The sequence below is a fragment of the Calliphora vicina genome, chromosome 2 (genome assembly GCF_958450345.1).
Source record: "Calliphora vicina chromosome 2, idCalVici1.1, whole genome shotgun sequence".
Taxonomy (NCBI): Eukaryota; Metazoa; Arthropoda; class Insecta; order Diptera; family Calliphoridae; genus Calliphora; species Calliphora vicina.
This window is the reverse complement of record NC_088781.1, coordinates 129,284,670-129,301,342: the sequence shown is the minus strand read 5'-3', so window position 1 is coordinate 129,301,342 and position 16,673 is coordinate 129,284,670. Positions and strand designations below refer to the sequence as shown.

At 26.3% G+C, this 16,673-nt stretch overlaps 3 protein-coding genes across 3 annotated transcripts in view; all 3 read right to left on the bottom strand.

Annotated features, from left to right (window-relative positions):
• CenG1A (Centaurin-gamma-1A) overlaps window positions 1–16,673 on the bottom strand; it is a 357,592-nt gene that overhangs the window by 156,493 nt on the left and 184,426 nt on the right. The gene's annotated exons all lie outside the window — the stretch shown is intronic.
• LOC135952644 (uncharacterized) lies at window positions 10,222–11,079 on the bottom strand. Its single transcript, XM_065502656.1, has 2 exons — window positions 10,829–11,079; window positions 10,222–10,773 (listed from the first exon to the last, which is right to left on the bottom strand). Exons 1-2 carry the CDS (start codon window positions 11,077–11,079, stop codon window positions 10,227–10,229), a joined length of 798 nt encoding a protein of 265 aa, XP_065358728.1. The 3' UTR covers window positions 10,222–10,226.
• LOC135950208 (uncharacterized) lies at window positions 11,409–14,207 on the bottom strand. Its single transcript, XM_065499739.1, has 3 exons — window positions 13,973–14,207; window positions 13,752–13,905; window positions 11,409–12,083 (listed from the first exon to the last, which is right to left on the bottom strand). The coding sequence occupies exons 1-3, from the start codon at window positions 14,151–14,153 to the stop codon at window positions 11,489–11,491; spliced, it is 930 nt and encodes a 309-aa protein (XP_065355811.1). The 5' UTR covers window positions 14,154–14,207; the 3' UTR covers window positions 11,409–11,488.

Below are 16,673 nucleotides of genomic sequence, written 5' to 3'. Positions count from 1 at the left end.
GTAAATTTACCACGAACATATTAAATTTACCACGAAAATAGTAAAATTACTATATCCGTAGTAAATGTTTGTGGTAAATTTACTATGCAAATCTAACACGGGTGTATAAATAAATTTACTAAATTTACTATGTACAGCAATTCCGTGGATGTGTCAAATCCGTGGTAATAGTAAATTTACTACGAACGTAGTAATTTTACCACGAACGTAGTAAATTTACCACGAAAATAGTAAATTTACCACGAAAATAGTAAACTTACTACATTTGTAGTAAATTTACCACGAAAATAGTAAATTTACTACGGACGTAGTAAATTTACCACGAATATAGTAAATTTACTACGAACGTAGTAAATTTATCACAATAGTAAAATTAACGGATATGGTAAATTTACCACGAATATAGTAAATTTACTATATTCGTAGTAAATTTACCACGAAAATAGTAAATTTACCACGAACATATTAAATTTACCACGAAAATAGTAAAATTACTATATCCGTAGTAAATGTTTGTGGTAAATTTACTATGCAAATCTAACACGGGTGTATAAATTGTAAATTTACTATGTACAGCAATTCCGTGGATGTGTCAAATCCGTGGTAAACATTTTCTATAAATGGCAAAATAGGTAATTTAAGGAACATTTACCACAAATATCCAATTTAGGAGGAATTTAGTATAGAAAATTTAAGGGAAATATTAATATATAATAATATGCAGTTTTTACACGATTGGTCTCATTGTATTTACTATGAACTTAGCATATGTACTAGGATATTCGAATTATTCGATTTTTCTCTTGTTCTAATAAAACGAATAATTCGAATAAGAGATTTTAACTTGTTCGAATAATTCGATCATACGTTTAAAATTAATCGAATTATTCGAATAATTTAATTTTTTTAAACAAAAAGTAAAGAATGAAGTTTTGATGTCGGTTTTTAAATATTTTATTGTTAAAGAAAAACAAAAAATAACATTAAAGTTAACAATTCAAGTATTGATAATGTTAAAAAACATTCAAAAACAAAGTCCATCATTAATTTTTCAACAGAAATATTCTGATCAGTTTAACTCCCGAACAATCTACAAAACAATTGTCTAGCAAACCCTTTAGTTTCCGTTTTGGAGCTATGCTTTAAAAAATTTCAGCTAGTTGGACATGATCCTGAATTCAAATACAATATAAACGTATTAAGAACTTTCTTATGTCGGTCATTAATTCGGGTTTTAAATTGAGTAACTAATTCTTTAATAAATTAATTATTCACTATTTCTAAATTATTTATAACAAATTGTATTAGACATCAAGCTCTATCAATGTTGCCGAATCTTTGCTTAATAAAGTGGTCTTGGGGAATTACACAATAAAGGGATTATGTCCAAAGTTTGATATCATTGTCAGTGAATGTGGCTAATTTGAAGTGAGGGAGTGCATGATTGACGCATTTACAAATACGCAAAAAGTTTATTACTATGTTAGACAAAGATCTTGAGCGTTGTTCAAAATCATGTATAAGACGAACTCCTTGCTTTTCTTGCAACAAAACGTTAGTTTGCAATATTTGTGTTTATCATTCGATTTATTAAATATTTTGCAACACTTACTTATATAGGTACATGTATTTTAAGATCATGGCCTTCATCTATTTCAATGTAATCATTATAAATGTCATCCTCAATATCACTTTCGACGACCGTTTCAAAATCACATTCAACTCCACTTTAATCTAAGTTAAAATTTTGATTATTAATTGCGATTCTTCTAATATTTCGCCAGCTAAATAACAAATATTTTATTCCGTACCTTTTTTTTCAGAATTTAAACTTCTTGCAGTAATATTTATGTATTTATAGAAGCAGCTATCGGAACACTCATTTACAGTGATCGAAAGTCCCTTTTGTCTTTAGTTATTTGTCGAATTTCAGAAATTCGAAATTATTATTTGAAATTATTTAATTTGAAATTTAACAATTTAATAAATTTAAATATACATATATGAACATTTATTCGTTTTACTCGATTATTCTACATACAATTGTTCGAATTATTCGTTATTCGAAAATGGCCATTTTTAAATTGTTCGAATAATAATTCGTAAGAAATTATTCGATTAATCGAACGATCATTACGGTTATAAATATGAAATATCTTTTGTGTAAAATTTATTTTAATTCACTGCATTAGTTTTTGCTTTGTTATATTTTTAATTAAATTACATTAACGAAATAAATATTTTTTATTGTTGAATTTGATGTTTTTTGACGTTTAACTAAAATTCCGAAGTCCCGAAAAATTACGGAATCCCGGGATTTACATTTCTAAAATACCGCATCCCGGGATTTGTAAAACCCCTAGTCCCGTTTAGCATCCCTAGTTATACTCTTCACCTTCGTGAGAAGGGTATATATAAGTTTGTCATTCCGTTTGTAATTTCTACATTTTTCATTTCCATTTATAGATAGCGGAGTCGATTAAGCCATGTCCGTCTGTTGAAATCAATTTTCTGAAGACCCCAGATATCTTCGGGATCCAAATCTTCAATAATTCTGTCAGACATGCTTTCGAGAATTTTGCTATTTAAAATCAGCAAAATCGGTCCACAAATGGCTGAGATATGAGGAAAAAACCAAGACAACCTCGATTTTTGACCTATATCTGGATTACTAAGACATTAATATAGACAATATGGATATCTAATGATAGATATTTCAAAGACCTTTGAAACGACGTATGTATATAAGACCATAGTAAGTTGGACCTACAATGGGTCAAAATCGGAAAAAATATTTTTTAACCCGAATTTTTTTTTTCAACAAAAAAATTATTTTTTTTAAATTCCAAAAAAAAAAAATTTAAAAATTCGAAAAAAAAAAATTTCCAAAAAATGAATATAAAAAACAACCGTTTATACTAAAATCATTTCTACCAAAACATATTTTACTGAAACAGTTTATATTAATAACAGTTTTACTAAAACCATTTATACTAAAAATCGTTTTTACTAAATCCGTTTATGTAACCGTTTTCTTAAAACAGTTTTTAATAAATGCGTTTATACTAAAACTTTTTTACTGAATCCCTTTATACTAAAACCGTTTTCACTATAACCTTTTAAAACCAAACTGTTTTCACTAAAAACTGTTTATACTAAACCCGTTTTTAATCCAGTTTTACTTAAACAGATTTTACTAAAACAGTTTTTATTAAAATCGTTTTTGAAAAACCGTTTTTACTAAAACCGTTTTTACTAAAACCTTTTTAACAAAAACCGTTTTTACAAAAACCGTTTTTACTAAAACCGTTTTTACTAAATCCGTTTTTACTAAAACCGTTTTTACTAAAACCGTTTTTACTAAAACCGTTTTTACTAAAACCATTTTTACTAAAACCGCTTTTACTAAAACCGTTTTTACTAAAACCGTTTTTACTAAAACCGTTTTTACTAAAATCGTTTTTACTAAAATCGTTTTCACTAAAATTATTTATACTTAAACCGATTTTACTAAAACCGTTTTTACTAAAACCGATTTTACTAAAACCGTTTTTACCAACACCGATTTTACTAAAACCGTTTTTACCAAACCGATTTTACTAAAACCGTTTTTACTAAAACCGTTTTTACTTAAAACGTTTTTACTTAAACCGTTTTCACTAAAACAATTTTTACTAAAACCGATTTTACTAAAACCGTTTTAACCAAAACCGTTTTTACTAAAACTGTTTTTACTAAAACCGTTTTTACTAAAACCGTTTTTACTAAAATCGTTTTTACTTAAAACGTTTTTAGTAAAACCGTTTTTACTGAAATCGTTTTCAATAAAACAATTTATACTTAAACCGATTTTACTAAAACCGTTTTTACTAAAACCGTTTTTACTGAAACCGTTTTCAATAAAACTATTTATACTTAAACCGATTTTACTAAAACCGTTTTTACCAAAACCGTTTTTACTAAAACCGTTTTTACTAAAACCGTTTTTACTAAAACCGTTTTTACTAAAACCGTTTTTACTAAAACCGTTTTTACTAAAACCGTTTTTACTAAAACCGTTTTTACTAAAACCGTTTTTACTAAAACCGTTTTTACTAAAACCGTTTTTACTAAAACCGTTTTTACTAAAACCGTTTTTACTTAAAACGTTTTTACTAAAACCGTTTTTACTTAAACCGTGTTTACTAAAAACTGTTCTAGTTAAACGGTAACGGTTTTAGTAGAACAGATTTTACTTAAAAGGTTTTAGTATGAACGATTTTATTTATAAAGATTAAGTAAAAACGGTTCTAGTAAAATCGGTAACGATTTTAGTAAAAACGGTTTTACTAAAAAAAGTTATCATCTAAAACTTTAGTAAAAACTATTTTAGTAAAAACGGTTTTAGTAAAATCGGTTTAAGTACAATAGATATTAATAAAAACGTGTTTAGTATAAACATTTTTTAGTGAAACGGTTTTAGTGAAAACGGTTTTAGTATAAAAGGATTTAGTTAAAAAGTTTTAGTAGAAAAGCACTTATTATAAACTATTTTAGTAAAATATATTTTGGTATAAATGTTTTTAGTATAAACGGTTTTAGTACAAACGGTTTTAGTATAAATTGTTCTTAGTATAAACGGTTTTATGAAAAAATTTTGTAGGAATGCTGTTAGTAAACCTATTCTTAATATAAACGGTTTTAGTAAGAACGGTTTTTTTAAATCCGTTTTAATATTCATAAAATTAGGTTTATTAATAAGATAATGACGTAACCTGAAGGTAAACATTTTTGGTACATATGGCTTTTCTAAAACAAAATGTAAAAAACGTTTTTTGTAAAATTTTCAAATGAAATTTTAAACAGGGATTTCTACAAAATTATTATTAAATAAAAATTAAAATCCAGTTTCTTTGCTTCTACTTTTTTATTTATTTGAAATAAATATTTTAATGGTAGCATTAAAATTTTGTCACAAAATTACTTCCATCAATATTTTATAAAAGACGAAATCCAATTATAAAAAAAGAAGTCAGCTTCTTGCAAGTTTTTAATTTTTTCACCTTTATCCAAGAAAGACACCAACAATTTCTTGGCTAAGTAATTAATTTCAATCTTATAATCACCGATTGAATGGAAAAATTCCTTTAAGTGGGTGTTTAAGAGCTGCGTTTTCTCCATGTCGATAAATCCAGTAATTTGGGGACTTGACGAACCCACCTTTAAATCAATGTTCAAATCCTCAACATCTATGCCTGCCGATTGCTTAGCAGCCAGTTGAAAACTACCCTTTAATATAACATTGTTTAGTTCCAAACTGATGAGCCCATTATCAGAAAAGCTTTTCCCCTTGCTATTAACGCCTCTTGTCCCATTTAGTTTATAAGAACTTTTTATTTTAAGGGAGGGGCAATTCAAATCAAACTTTAGCTGGTGCAATTTATGATTCCAATGAAAGACACTGATATCGGATTTATCCAACCCGCTTATGTCCAAATTACTGATGCTGCCTTTAGGGCTGTTGGTAAAGGTTTTAAAATTCTCAATTAATAATCATGCAATTTGAAGTGTATGAACTATTTTAAAATAAATACCTTATCAATTCCAAAAACTCTCTAATATCAGGATACTGTTCTTTAGTTTTTATGCTGGCGAATTCAGCAATGTTTAGAGTTGCCCCTAGGATCGCTAATATAAAATAGACTGTAGCTTTTTGCATGTTTCTTTGACAACCGTTGGCTAAGAACTGTTGCAGCAAATCACTTTAACGGGCTTATTTAAAGAAACATTTTTAGAAATTCATTAAAATTACTTAGTTTATATTTAGTAATGTTTTGGATGAAATCACAACTCTAAATAAGAATAGAACAAGCTAAACCGCACAGCAATTAGTAACTATAGGATTTGTCATATTCCTTTTCGAAAGCTAAATTCTTTAGAAATTTCTACACAGAGAAAACAGATTCGTAGTAGCAACCGCCATGAATTGCTAAATCTTGGTTTTCGAAAAAATTGTTTTAGTAAAAACGGTTTTAGGAAGAACCGTTTATACTAACGGTTTTAGTATAAACGGTTTTAATAAAAAGTGGTTGCGTTAAAACAATTTTGGTATAAACGGTTTTAGAATAAACAGTTTTGGTAAAATCTGTTCTAGTAAAAACAGCTTTAGTATAAACGGTTTTAGTTAAAACGGCTTTAGTTAAAACGGCTTTGGTTAAAACAGTTTTAGTACAAACTAGTGGAAACAAACGGTTTTTAATATAAAAGGTTTTGGTATAAACGGTTTAAATATAAAAGGTTTTAGTAAAAACAGTTTTAGTATAAACTATTTTAGTTAAAACGGAGTTTAGTATAAACGGTTATATTAAAAATGGTTTTAGTAAAAATGATATTTAGTATAAACGATTTTAGTTATATTATAGTGAAACCCGTTTTTTTTTAGTATAAACCGTTTTTAGTATAAACTGTTTTACTAGTAGTAAATAGGACGGTTTAGTAAAACCGGTTTCTAGTACAAAGCGTTTTATTATAAATGGTTATAGTAAAAACGTTTATAATAAAAATGGTTTTAGTATAAATGTTTTTAGTAAATACTAGTTTAGTAAAAACGGGTTTTATTATAAACGGTTTTAGCAATAACGCTTAGAGTAAAAACGGTTGAAAGCAATAATTTGTTTTAGCGAAAAACTGTCTTTACCTTTCTTTGAAATTCATTAAAATTAGTTTATATTTAGTAATGTACGAGTAAGTATTATTCATATTTGGATAAAATTCCAACTCTAAATGAGAATAGAACAAGCTAAACCACACAGCAATTAGTAATTATAGGATTTGTCATATTCCTTTTCGAAAGCAAAATTCTTAAAAAAATTTCTACACAGAGAAAACAGATTCGTAGTAACAACCGGCACGAATTGATAAATCTTGGTTTTCGTAAAAATGGTTTCAGTAAAAACTGTTTAAGTAAAAACGGTTATAGTATAAACAGTTTTAGTATAAAAGGTTTCAGAAAAAACGGTTTTAGTAAAACCAGTTTTAGTATAAACAAACGGGTTTAGTTACAACGGGTTTGGTTAAAACTGTTTTTAGTATAAAAAACGTTTTTAGTATAAAAAAAGTTTTTAGTATAAAAAACGTTTTTAGTATAAAAAACGTTTTTAGTATAAAAAACGTTTTTAGTATAAAAAACGTTTTTAGTATAAAAAACGTTTTTAGTAGAAAAAACGTTTTTAGTAGAAAAAACGTTTTTAGTAGAAAAAAAGTTTTTAGTAGAAAAAACGTTTTTAGTATAAAAAACGTTTTTAGTATAAAAAAAGTTTTTAGTATAAAAAACGTTTTTAGTATAAAAAACGTTTTTAGTATAAAAAACGTTTTTAGTATAAAAAACGTTTTTAGTATAAATAACGTTTTTAGTATAAAAAACGTTTTTAGTATAAAAAACGTTTTTAGTATAAAAAACGTTTTTAGTATAAAAAACGTTTTTAGTATAAAAAACGTTTTTAGTATAAAAAACGTTTTTAGTATAAAAAACGTTTTTAGTATAAAAAACGTTTTTAGTATAAAAAACGTTTTTAGTATAAAAAACGTTTTTAGTATAAAAAACGTTTTTAGTATAAAAAACGTTTTTAGTATAAAAAACGTTTTTAGTATAAAAAACGTTTTAGTATAAAAAACGTTTTTAGTATAAACAATTTTTAGTATAAAAAACGTTTTTAGTATAAAAAACGTTTTTAGTATAAACAATTTTTAGTATACAAAAACGTTTTCAGTATAAGAAACGTTTTTAGTATAAAAAACGTTTTAGTATAAAAAACGTTTAAGTATAAAAAACGGTTTTAGTATAAAAAACGTTTTTAGTATAAAAAACGTTTTTAGTATAAAAAACGTTTTTAGTATAAAAAACGTTTTTAGTATAAAAAACGTTTTTAGTATAAAAAACGTTTTTAGTATAAAAAACGTTTTTAGTATAAAAAACGTTTTTAGTATAAAAAACGTTTTTAGTATAAAAAACGTTTTTAGTATAAAAAAGTTTTTAGTATAAAAAACGTTTTTAGTATAAAAAACGTTTTTAGTATAAAAAACGTTTTTAGTATAAAAAACGTTTTTAGTATAAAAAACGTTTTTAGTATAAAAAACGTTTTTAGTATAAAAAAACGTTTTTAGTATAAAAAACGTTTTTAGTATAAAAAAACGTTTTTAGTATAAAAAACGTTTTTAGTATAAAAAACGTTTTTAGTATAAAAAACGTTTTTAGTATAAAAAACGTTTTTTAGTATAAAAAAAGTTTTTAGTATAAAAAACGTTTTTTAGTATAAAAAAAGTTTTTAGTGTAAAAATCGTTTTTAGTATAAAAAAAGTTTTTAGTATAAAAAACTTTTTTGGATAAAAAAGTTTTTAGTATAAAAAAACGTTTTTAGTATAAAAAACGTTTTTAGTATAAAAAACGTTTTTAGTATAAAAAATGTTTTTAGTATAAAAAAAGTTTTTAGTATAAAAAAGTATTTAGTATAAAAAACGTTTTTAGTATAAAAAACGTTTTTAGTTTAAAAAACGTTTTTAGTATAAAAAACGTTTTTAGTATAAAAAACGTTTTTAGTATAAAAAACGTTTTTAGTATAAAAAACGTTTAGTATAAAGAACGTTTTTAGTATAAAGAACGTTTTTAGTATAAAAAACGTTTTTAGTATAAAAAACGTTTTTAGTATAAAAAACGTTTTTAGTATAAAAAACGTTTTTAGTATAAAAAACGTTTTTAGTATAAAAAACGTTTTTAGTATAAAAAACGTTTTTAGTATAAAAAACGTTTTTAGTATAAAAAACGTTTTTAGTATAAAAAACGTTTTTAGTATAAAAAACGTTTTTAGTATAAAAAACGTTTTTAGTATAAAAAACGTTTTTAGTATAAAAAACGTTTTTAGTATAAAAAACGTTTTTAGTATAAAAAACGTTTTTAGTATAAAAAACGTTTTTAGTATAAAAAACGTTTTTAGTATAAAAAACGTTTTTAGTATAAAAAACGTTTTTAGTATAAAAAACGTTTTTAGTATAAAAAACGTTTTTAGTATAAAAAACGTTTTTAGTATAAAACAAGTTTTTAGTGTAAAAAACGCTTTTAGTATAAAAAAGTGTTTAGTATAAAAAACGTTTTTAGTATAAAAAACGTTTTTAGTATAAAAAACGTTTTTAGTATAAAAAACGTTTTTAGTATAAAACAAGTTTTTAGTGTAAAAAACGCTTTTAGTATAAAAAAGTGTTTAGTATAAAAAACGTTTTTAGTATAAAAAACGTTTTAGTATAAAAAGGTTTTTGTAAAAAATCGTCACGATTTTAGTAAAAAAAGTTAGGAAAAACGTTATTATAAAAAAAAGTTTTTGGTAAAAAAATATTTTTTTAAAAAAAAAATTTGAGTAACAAAAATGTTCCTATTAACAAATGTTAAGAGAGCTATATTCGGCTGTGCCGAATCTTATACGTATACCCTTCACCAAATTATACTTTAAAATAAATTTTTTTAAATATTTTTAGGTAAACAAAATTTAATTTTTTTTTAATTGTTTTTCAAATTTTTTTTTTATTTTTTTTAAAACAAGTTTTTTTCAAATTTTTTACAAAAAAATTTTTTTTTTGGGAAAAAAATTTATGACAAAAAAAATTTTTTGATGAAAAAAAAATTCGGGTCAAAAAATATTTTTCCCGATTTTGACTCTTTGTAGGTCCAACTTACTAAAGCCTTATCTACATCGTTGCAATGGACTTTGAAATATCTATCATTAGATATCCATATTGTGTATATTAATGACTTAGTAATCCATATATAGATCAAAAATAGGTCATTCTCATATTTCCGTTATTTTGCTGATTTTAAATAGCAAACTTCTCGAAAGCATGTCTGACAGAATTATTGAAGATTTGGATCCCGAAGATATCTGGGGTCTTCAGAAAATTGATTTCAACTAACAGACGGGCAGACGGACATGGCTTAATCGACTCCGCTATCTATAAGGATCCAGAATATATATACTTTATAGGGTCGGAAATGAAAAATGTAGAAATTACAAACGGAATGACAAACTTATATATACCCTTCTCACGAATGTGAAGGGTATAAAAACGATATGTCTTTATTAATATCTGTTAAATTGTCCCCCTATAATCCGCCTCAAAAGCCCCAACAGCTGATAAATACAAATGCAATTTTTTTCTCCCATACATTTTATTGAACACTATACAGTAAATTTTAAATTAACCTAACAAATCGCTTCTGTGGGCACACCCACTTCAGCCAAACCCGTTATTAATGCTACCAATTCCACCAAGGAAATATTCTTCAAAGCTTTATCCATTACCGGCACCACTAAATGCTCCACTGCATTGCTAACCTCCTTCTGTTCGCTAAAGGTTACTTTAATGAATTCCTCTATCCAAGAATTGAAAAGTTTGGTATAAAGCAAGCTATTCATAAAACCAGTACTTCTGGAACGTGAAGATTCCAACTGTAACTGAGTTTTAAAGTCCACAACAGCCAAACCACCTGATAGCAGCAAAGGTTTCAATTTGAAGCTACCCTTGGCTCTTAGATTGAGAAGATCCAAACGAAAGAGGCCATTGCCAAAGAAATAAGCCGGTTCAGCAAACATCTGGGAAATGGAATTTAGCTTATATGAACTTCTGGCTTCAAGTTCGGGGAAATTTAACTCAAAAGTTATTTTGCGCAAAATGTTATTCCAGTGCAAAACAACTACATCGAATTCATTAAGGCCGGTTATAACCAAATTGCTGAAATTGCCTTTAAGGCTGGAAAGAGGATTTCAAATTAAAGGTATTTAAATATTTAGTTGAATAGAAATACCTCCAAGTGGATTTTTCAAAATCATATTCCACAAAATCCGAACGATAAGGCGCCAAAGCTGGCACTCCGGCCTTGGGATAACCACATTGCATTTGCAATTTCAGAAATTCCACAACTTCTCTAAGATCATCATCAAATTTAGTGCGTCCTTCAATGGCAAATTCTTGCTCCTGCTTTAAGACAAATGTTTGGCCCAAGTCTAAAGCAGCCATTAAAAGCACAAGAATTCTATATAAAGCTAGTTTCTGCATGTTTCTTTAATGAATATTTACCACAAACTGTTTGGTTAAACAGATTAGTTTGTTCCTTTAAAAGCTAAATTGTTAAATGATAATTTGGCTATAGATTAGATTCAATAATAAAATGTTTATAACAAGATAAGGCAAATTAATCATCAAATTTAGCTAATTATCTTTAAGCCTGAATGTAGGCAACAGTTTTAGGACGAAATAATTCAAATGCAAAAGATCCAATTGGAATAATTTTAATTGGCAGCTACTGGCTCTCTCTAATTAGATCAGCTACATTCCCATTCCTTGTAAGCCAAACTAAGACAGTTTTTATATAAAAAAGCCAGAAATCTTTTAATTTTAAATTCAAATTTTTATTTCATTTCTTCTTTAAATCTCATCATCCTTAAAACAAAACACATTTCATAACTTAAGCCCATGGATCAGCTGGTGCTACACACTTGGTAACAATTGGATCATCTTCACCCTCACCCTCGGTGCTGGAGAAAATGTAATCGATAATGGTCCAGAAATCATTACCCTTCAACATCTTATTAACCTTGGGCACCAAATTGTTTTCAATCAAATCGGAGATCTCTTGAGTGTTGCCATTAACGCCCATCTCAACAAAGTTTTCAATTTGACCATTGATCATGCGATTAATAGAACCATCACCCATAAAACCCTTAATATCAGACGAGCATTTTTCCAAAGTGACTTCAGTCTTCAGAGAGGTGATCTTGATGGAGCCCCACAAAATTGGAATTTTGTATTTCAAGGTACCGGCAATGCGTAAATTCTTCAAACCGAATTCCAAAGAACCATCACCTTCGTATTGGACGGATAGGCCCAATTCGCGCATGGCATCCAAAATGGTATCGGTTTCGTATTTGTCGGCGGAGGCCTTGACGTTGCGGAAAAGGAAGTCGAATTTGACCTTAGAGGTGAACATGTTGAGCTTGAAACGTTGGATTTTGAAGTCGTCCAAACCGTCAACGCGGAAACGGAAAACTTTGTCGACGGTTCTACAAAAAATTAACATAGAAATATATGAATAATTATGTCACTAAAGAAATAAACTTTTAAATATAATAAATTTAGGGTAAAGCTAATATTTTATGAAGCTTCTTGCATGACTTTTACTTCAAAGTTTTAAAAAAAAGTTCTTAAAAACCATAATATTCCAAAAAATATTATCCGATGAATCTACTAAAATTAAAAGCTCTTTTTTAGGTTATTTTAGCTTTCAAGCTGTTATGAAGAACGTAATATTTAAAAAAACTTTGCAATAAATAATATCAGCTCAGGATTCAAAAGATTTATTTAGGATTTTATCCGCTTTTACGCCAAAAATTAATTAAAGCTTTTTGAAATAAAGCTTCAACGAAATAAAGGCTACGAAAGCTTTTAAAAATACAAACGCTTTCTAAAAAAAGCTTTAAAAACACAAAAGCTTTTAAAATACAAAAGCTTTTAAGAAGCTTTTCAATTCAAAAGTTTTTTAATCAATTCAAAAGTTTTTAAGCTTTAAAACTACAAAAGCTTTTAATAAAGCTTTCAAAATACAAAAGCTTTTAATAAAGCTTTCAAAATACAAAAGCCTTTAATAAAGCTTTCAAAATACAAAAGCTTTTAATAAAGCTTTCAAAATACAAAAGCTTTTAATAAAGCTTTCAAAATACAAAAGCTTTTAATAAAGCTTTCAAAATACAAAAGCTTTCAATAAAGCTTTCAAAATACAAAAGCTTTTAATAAAGCTTTCAAAATACAAAGTTTTCAATAAAGCTTTCAAAATACAAAAGCTTTCAATAAAGCTTTCAAAATACAAATGCTTTTAATAAAGCTTTCAAAATACAAAAGCTTTTAATAAAGCTTTCAAAATACAAAAGCTTTTAATAAAGCTTTCAAAATACAAAAGCTTTTAATAAAGCTTTCAAAATACAAAAGCTTTTAATAAAGCTTTCAAAATACAAAAGCCTTTAATAAAGCTTTCAAAATACAAAAGCTTTTAATAAAGCTTTCAAAATACAAAAGCTTTTAATAAAGCTTTCAAAATACAAAAGCTTTTAATAAAGCTTTCAAAATACAAAAGCTTTCAAAATACAAAAGCCTTTAATAAAGCTTTCAAAATACAAAAGCTTTTAATAATAAAGCTTTCAAAATACAAAAGCTTTTAATAAAGCTTTCAAAATACAAAAGCTTTTAATAAACCTTTCAAAAAACCAAAGCTTCAATAAAGCTTTCACAATACAAAAGCTTTTAATAAAGCTTTCAAAATACAAACGCTTTTAATAAAGCTTTACAAAAGTTTGAATAATTTCAAAACTTGTTAAAAAGCTTTACGGTTTTAAACTTGAATATTGAATATGAAAGCTATTAAAAAGCTTTATGAATATAAAGCTTTTAAAAAAAGTTATTAAGAAAGCTTTAAAAACACTTTTATTAATTTGAAGACTTTTAATAATTTTCAAGCTTTAAATTAATTATATGCCCTTTAAAAAGCTTTAAATAATTTTAATGTTTTAAAACTGATTTAGAAGCTTTCAATAACTTAAACATTTCGATTAATTTAAAAGCTTTTAACACACTAATAAAAGAGCTTCTTTAAAATTATATAAATATAATTTTTTGTCTGTGAGATTCAGCTATTCACTTAAAAGCTTTACTTTTTTAAATTTTCAAATCATACTTACTCCAAAATACCCTTCTTCAAGGAAATTTCAGCCTCACGCATTTTCAAGGGAGCCAATGGGGGAATGCCATATTGTGGCCAGCCACAGGGCATTTGCTTTTGCATTTTACGAATAAAACGACGTACTTGCCAGGACAAAATGAAGTGAGGAGCCACTAAAAATTAAAACCAAAAAAATATAAATAAAATCGTATACATTAAACTTTCAACCTTTGAACTTACCCTCCATGGTGCCATCTTCTTGGTCAACCACCACCTCTAATTCACCATCACCATTTTCCACCAAATCCAAAACATAGGCATCAATTTTGCCAGTCATAGGACTACCAATTCTACCCTGTTGGGGCAAAATAGAGCCGGCCAAGGCTACCGAGGCAAAAGCCAAAACTAATAAAAAGCGCATTTTCTTGTGTTAAAATAAAGTAACTTTTCTGTAGAAATGCTACCTATAAACTGTTTTAAATAGTGTTTATTTTAAGCTTTTTATACAGTTAATAATTGGTTGGTTATTTTATAGCGTTTTCAAAGTGATTTATATGACGAGCGTTATCTGTTTTTCGCCAGGGGTCTCTGGCAATTTATTCTTTGCTTTGTTATCTTTTAGGGGGCAAAAATAGCTTTGCTTTATTCTCTTTTTTTTATTTTCATTTTATGGTTGACAATCTATTGGCCAATTAAGATTTAATAAAAAAAAGGAAATTAGAAGGGGTCTTATCTAAAGCAATTGGCAAATTAAAGAACTTTTAAAAAGGGTAAAGATATAAATCAATTTTAATAATATTGGTTAGTGTTTCTAATAGAGGTGAATCTATAGCAAAATTTTGTTAGAATGACGTGGTTTATTTCTCTGCTATATTTAGTGAAAAGGTTATTATACTTGAAAGTTGAAGTTTATAGTTAAATAAAGTGTGAAGATTCTTTAAAGCTTATAGAAAAGCTTCTTTATAAACTTTTCTTATAAAATTTTGTTATACATTTTTTTTACTAAATAAAGCTCAAAAGCTTTGCAGTTTTTATGACTTGAAGCTAATATTCAAAAAAAAAATCCGATTTGTTCTAAAGCTTTATTCAAGCAATTTATTTTATATTCAAATTTTGCTAAATTTATATAGAATTTTTCCTCCTTCTAAAAGAGCATTTGAAATTCTTATAAAGCTTTTTGCTAATGAATACTTAAAAGCTTTCGATTTCTTTTTAAATTTGTAATGCTCAATTTCAAGCTTTTTTTATAAAGCTCAACATTTTACATATTTATTAATACATAGATCTTTTAAAAAGCTTTTTTGAATTGTTAAGCTTTCTGCAACAACTATACTTTTCTATTTCAATTTCGGTAATAACTCTTTTTCTTTTTAATTTTGTATAAAGCTTTTTGCTATTGAATGCTTTAAAGCTTTAGATTTCTTTTATAAATTGGTGAATGACAAATTTTTGATGATTTCAATATATTTTTCGAAAAAGCTTTTTTAACTTGTTATAAAGCATTTTTAAATTATTGGAAGTCTTTCAACAACCTAATTTTTATATGAAAATTTTGAATTTTTATCTTATTTAAACATTTTGTTATTGGAAAAGCTTCATTTATTAAATGTTAAATTTTATGATTTAAAAATAATTTTCGAAAAAGCTTTTTGAAGATTTTCTAGACTTTTCTTAAATCTTTAAAACGAAAGTCAAGATGAATGCCTTTATTGTAAGGGGAATGTTTTTAAATTGTTATGTTTCTTCAGAGCTTATAAAGCTTTTTGCTAATGAATGCTTAAAAGCTTTAGATTTTTTCTATGATTTTAATATAATTTTCGAAAAAGCTTTTTACTTGATATAAAGCTTTATTGGAACAAAGCTTTTTTTAAATGTTTGGAAAGCTTTTTCCACGTTTTGCATTATTCTGGGAAGTTTAAGGTTGTAAACAAATCCCTAGAGCTTTTAGAATGATTTTTTTTATTTATAGAGCTTTTTTATATTGAGTTAGCATTTTGTTCTTGCTAAAGCTTATTTTATTAGGTGTAAAGCTTTCGTATAAAAGGTATAAAAGTTAAATTCTATGATTTAAAAATAATTTTCAAAAAAGCTTCTTGAAGTTGTTCTAGAGTTTTCATACATCATCAAGATGAAAGCCAAGATTTAAAGGGAATTGTTTTTATACCCTTCACCTTCGTGAGAAGGGTATATATAAGTTTGTCATTCCGTTTGTAATTTCTACATCTTTCATTTCCGACCCTATAAAGTATATATATTCTGGATCCTTATAGATAGCGGAGTCGATTAAGCCATGTCCGTCTGTCTGTTGAAATCAATTTTCTGAAGACCCCAGATATCTTCGGGATCTAAATCTTCAATAATTCTGTCAGACATGCTTTCGAGAAGTTTGCTATTTAAAATCAACAAAATCGGTCCATAAATAACGGAGATATGAGCAAAAAACAGGGTCAACCTCGATTTTTAACCTATTTTTGATCTATATCTGGATTACTAAGTCATTAATATAGACAATATGGATATCTAATGATAGATATTTCAAAGTCCATTGCAACGATGTAGATAAGGCTATAGTAAGTTGGACCTACAATGGGTCAAAATCGGGAAAAATATTTTTTAGCCCGAATTTTTTTTCATCAAAAAATTTTTTTGTCATAAATTTTTTTTCAAAAAAAAAAAAAAATTAAAAAAATTAAAAAAAAAATTTGGAAAAACAATAAAAAAAAAACCTAAAATATTTGTTTAAATATTTTTAGGTAAACAAACCTAAAAATATTTAAACAAATTTATTTTAAAGTATAATTTGGTGAAGGGTATATAAGATTCGGCACAGCCGAATATAGCTCTCTTACTTGTTAAATTGTTCAGTTTCTTTTAATTTATATTATTTATCTTTAAAATATCTTCGTAGTTGTTGTTAGAAGAGCTTTTTTTATAAAGCTTT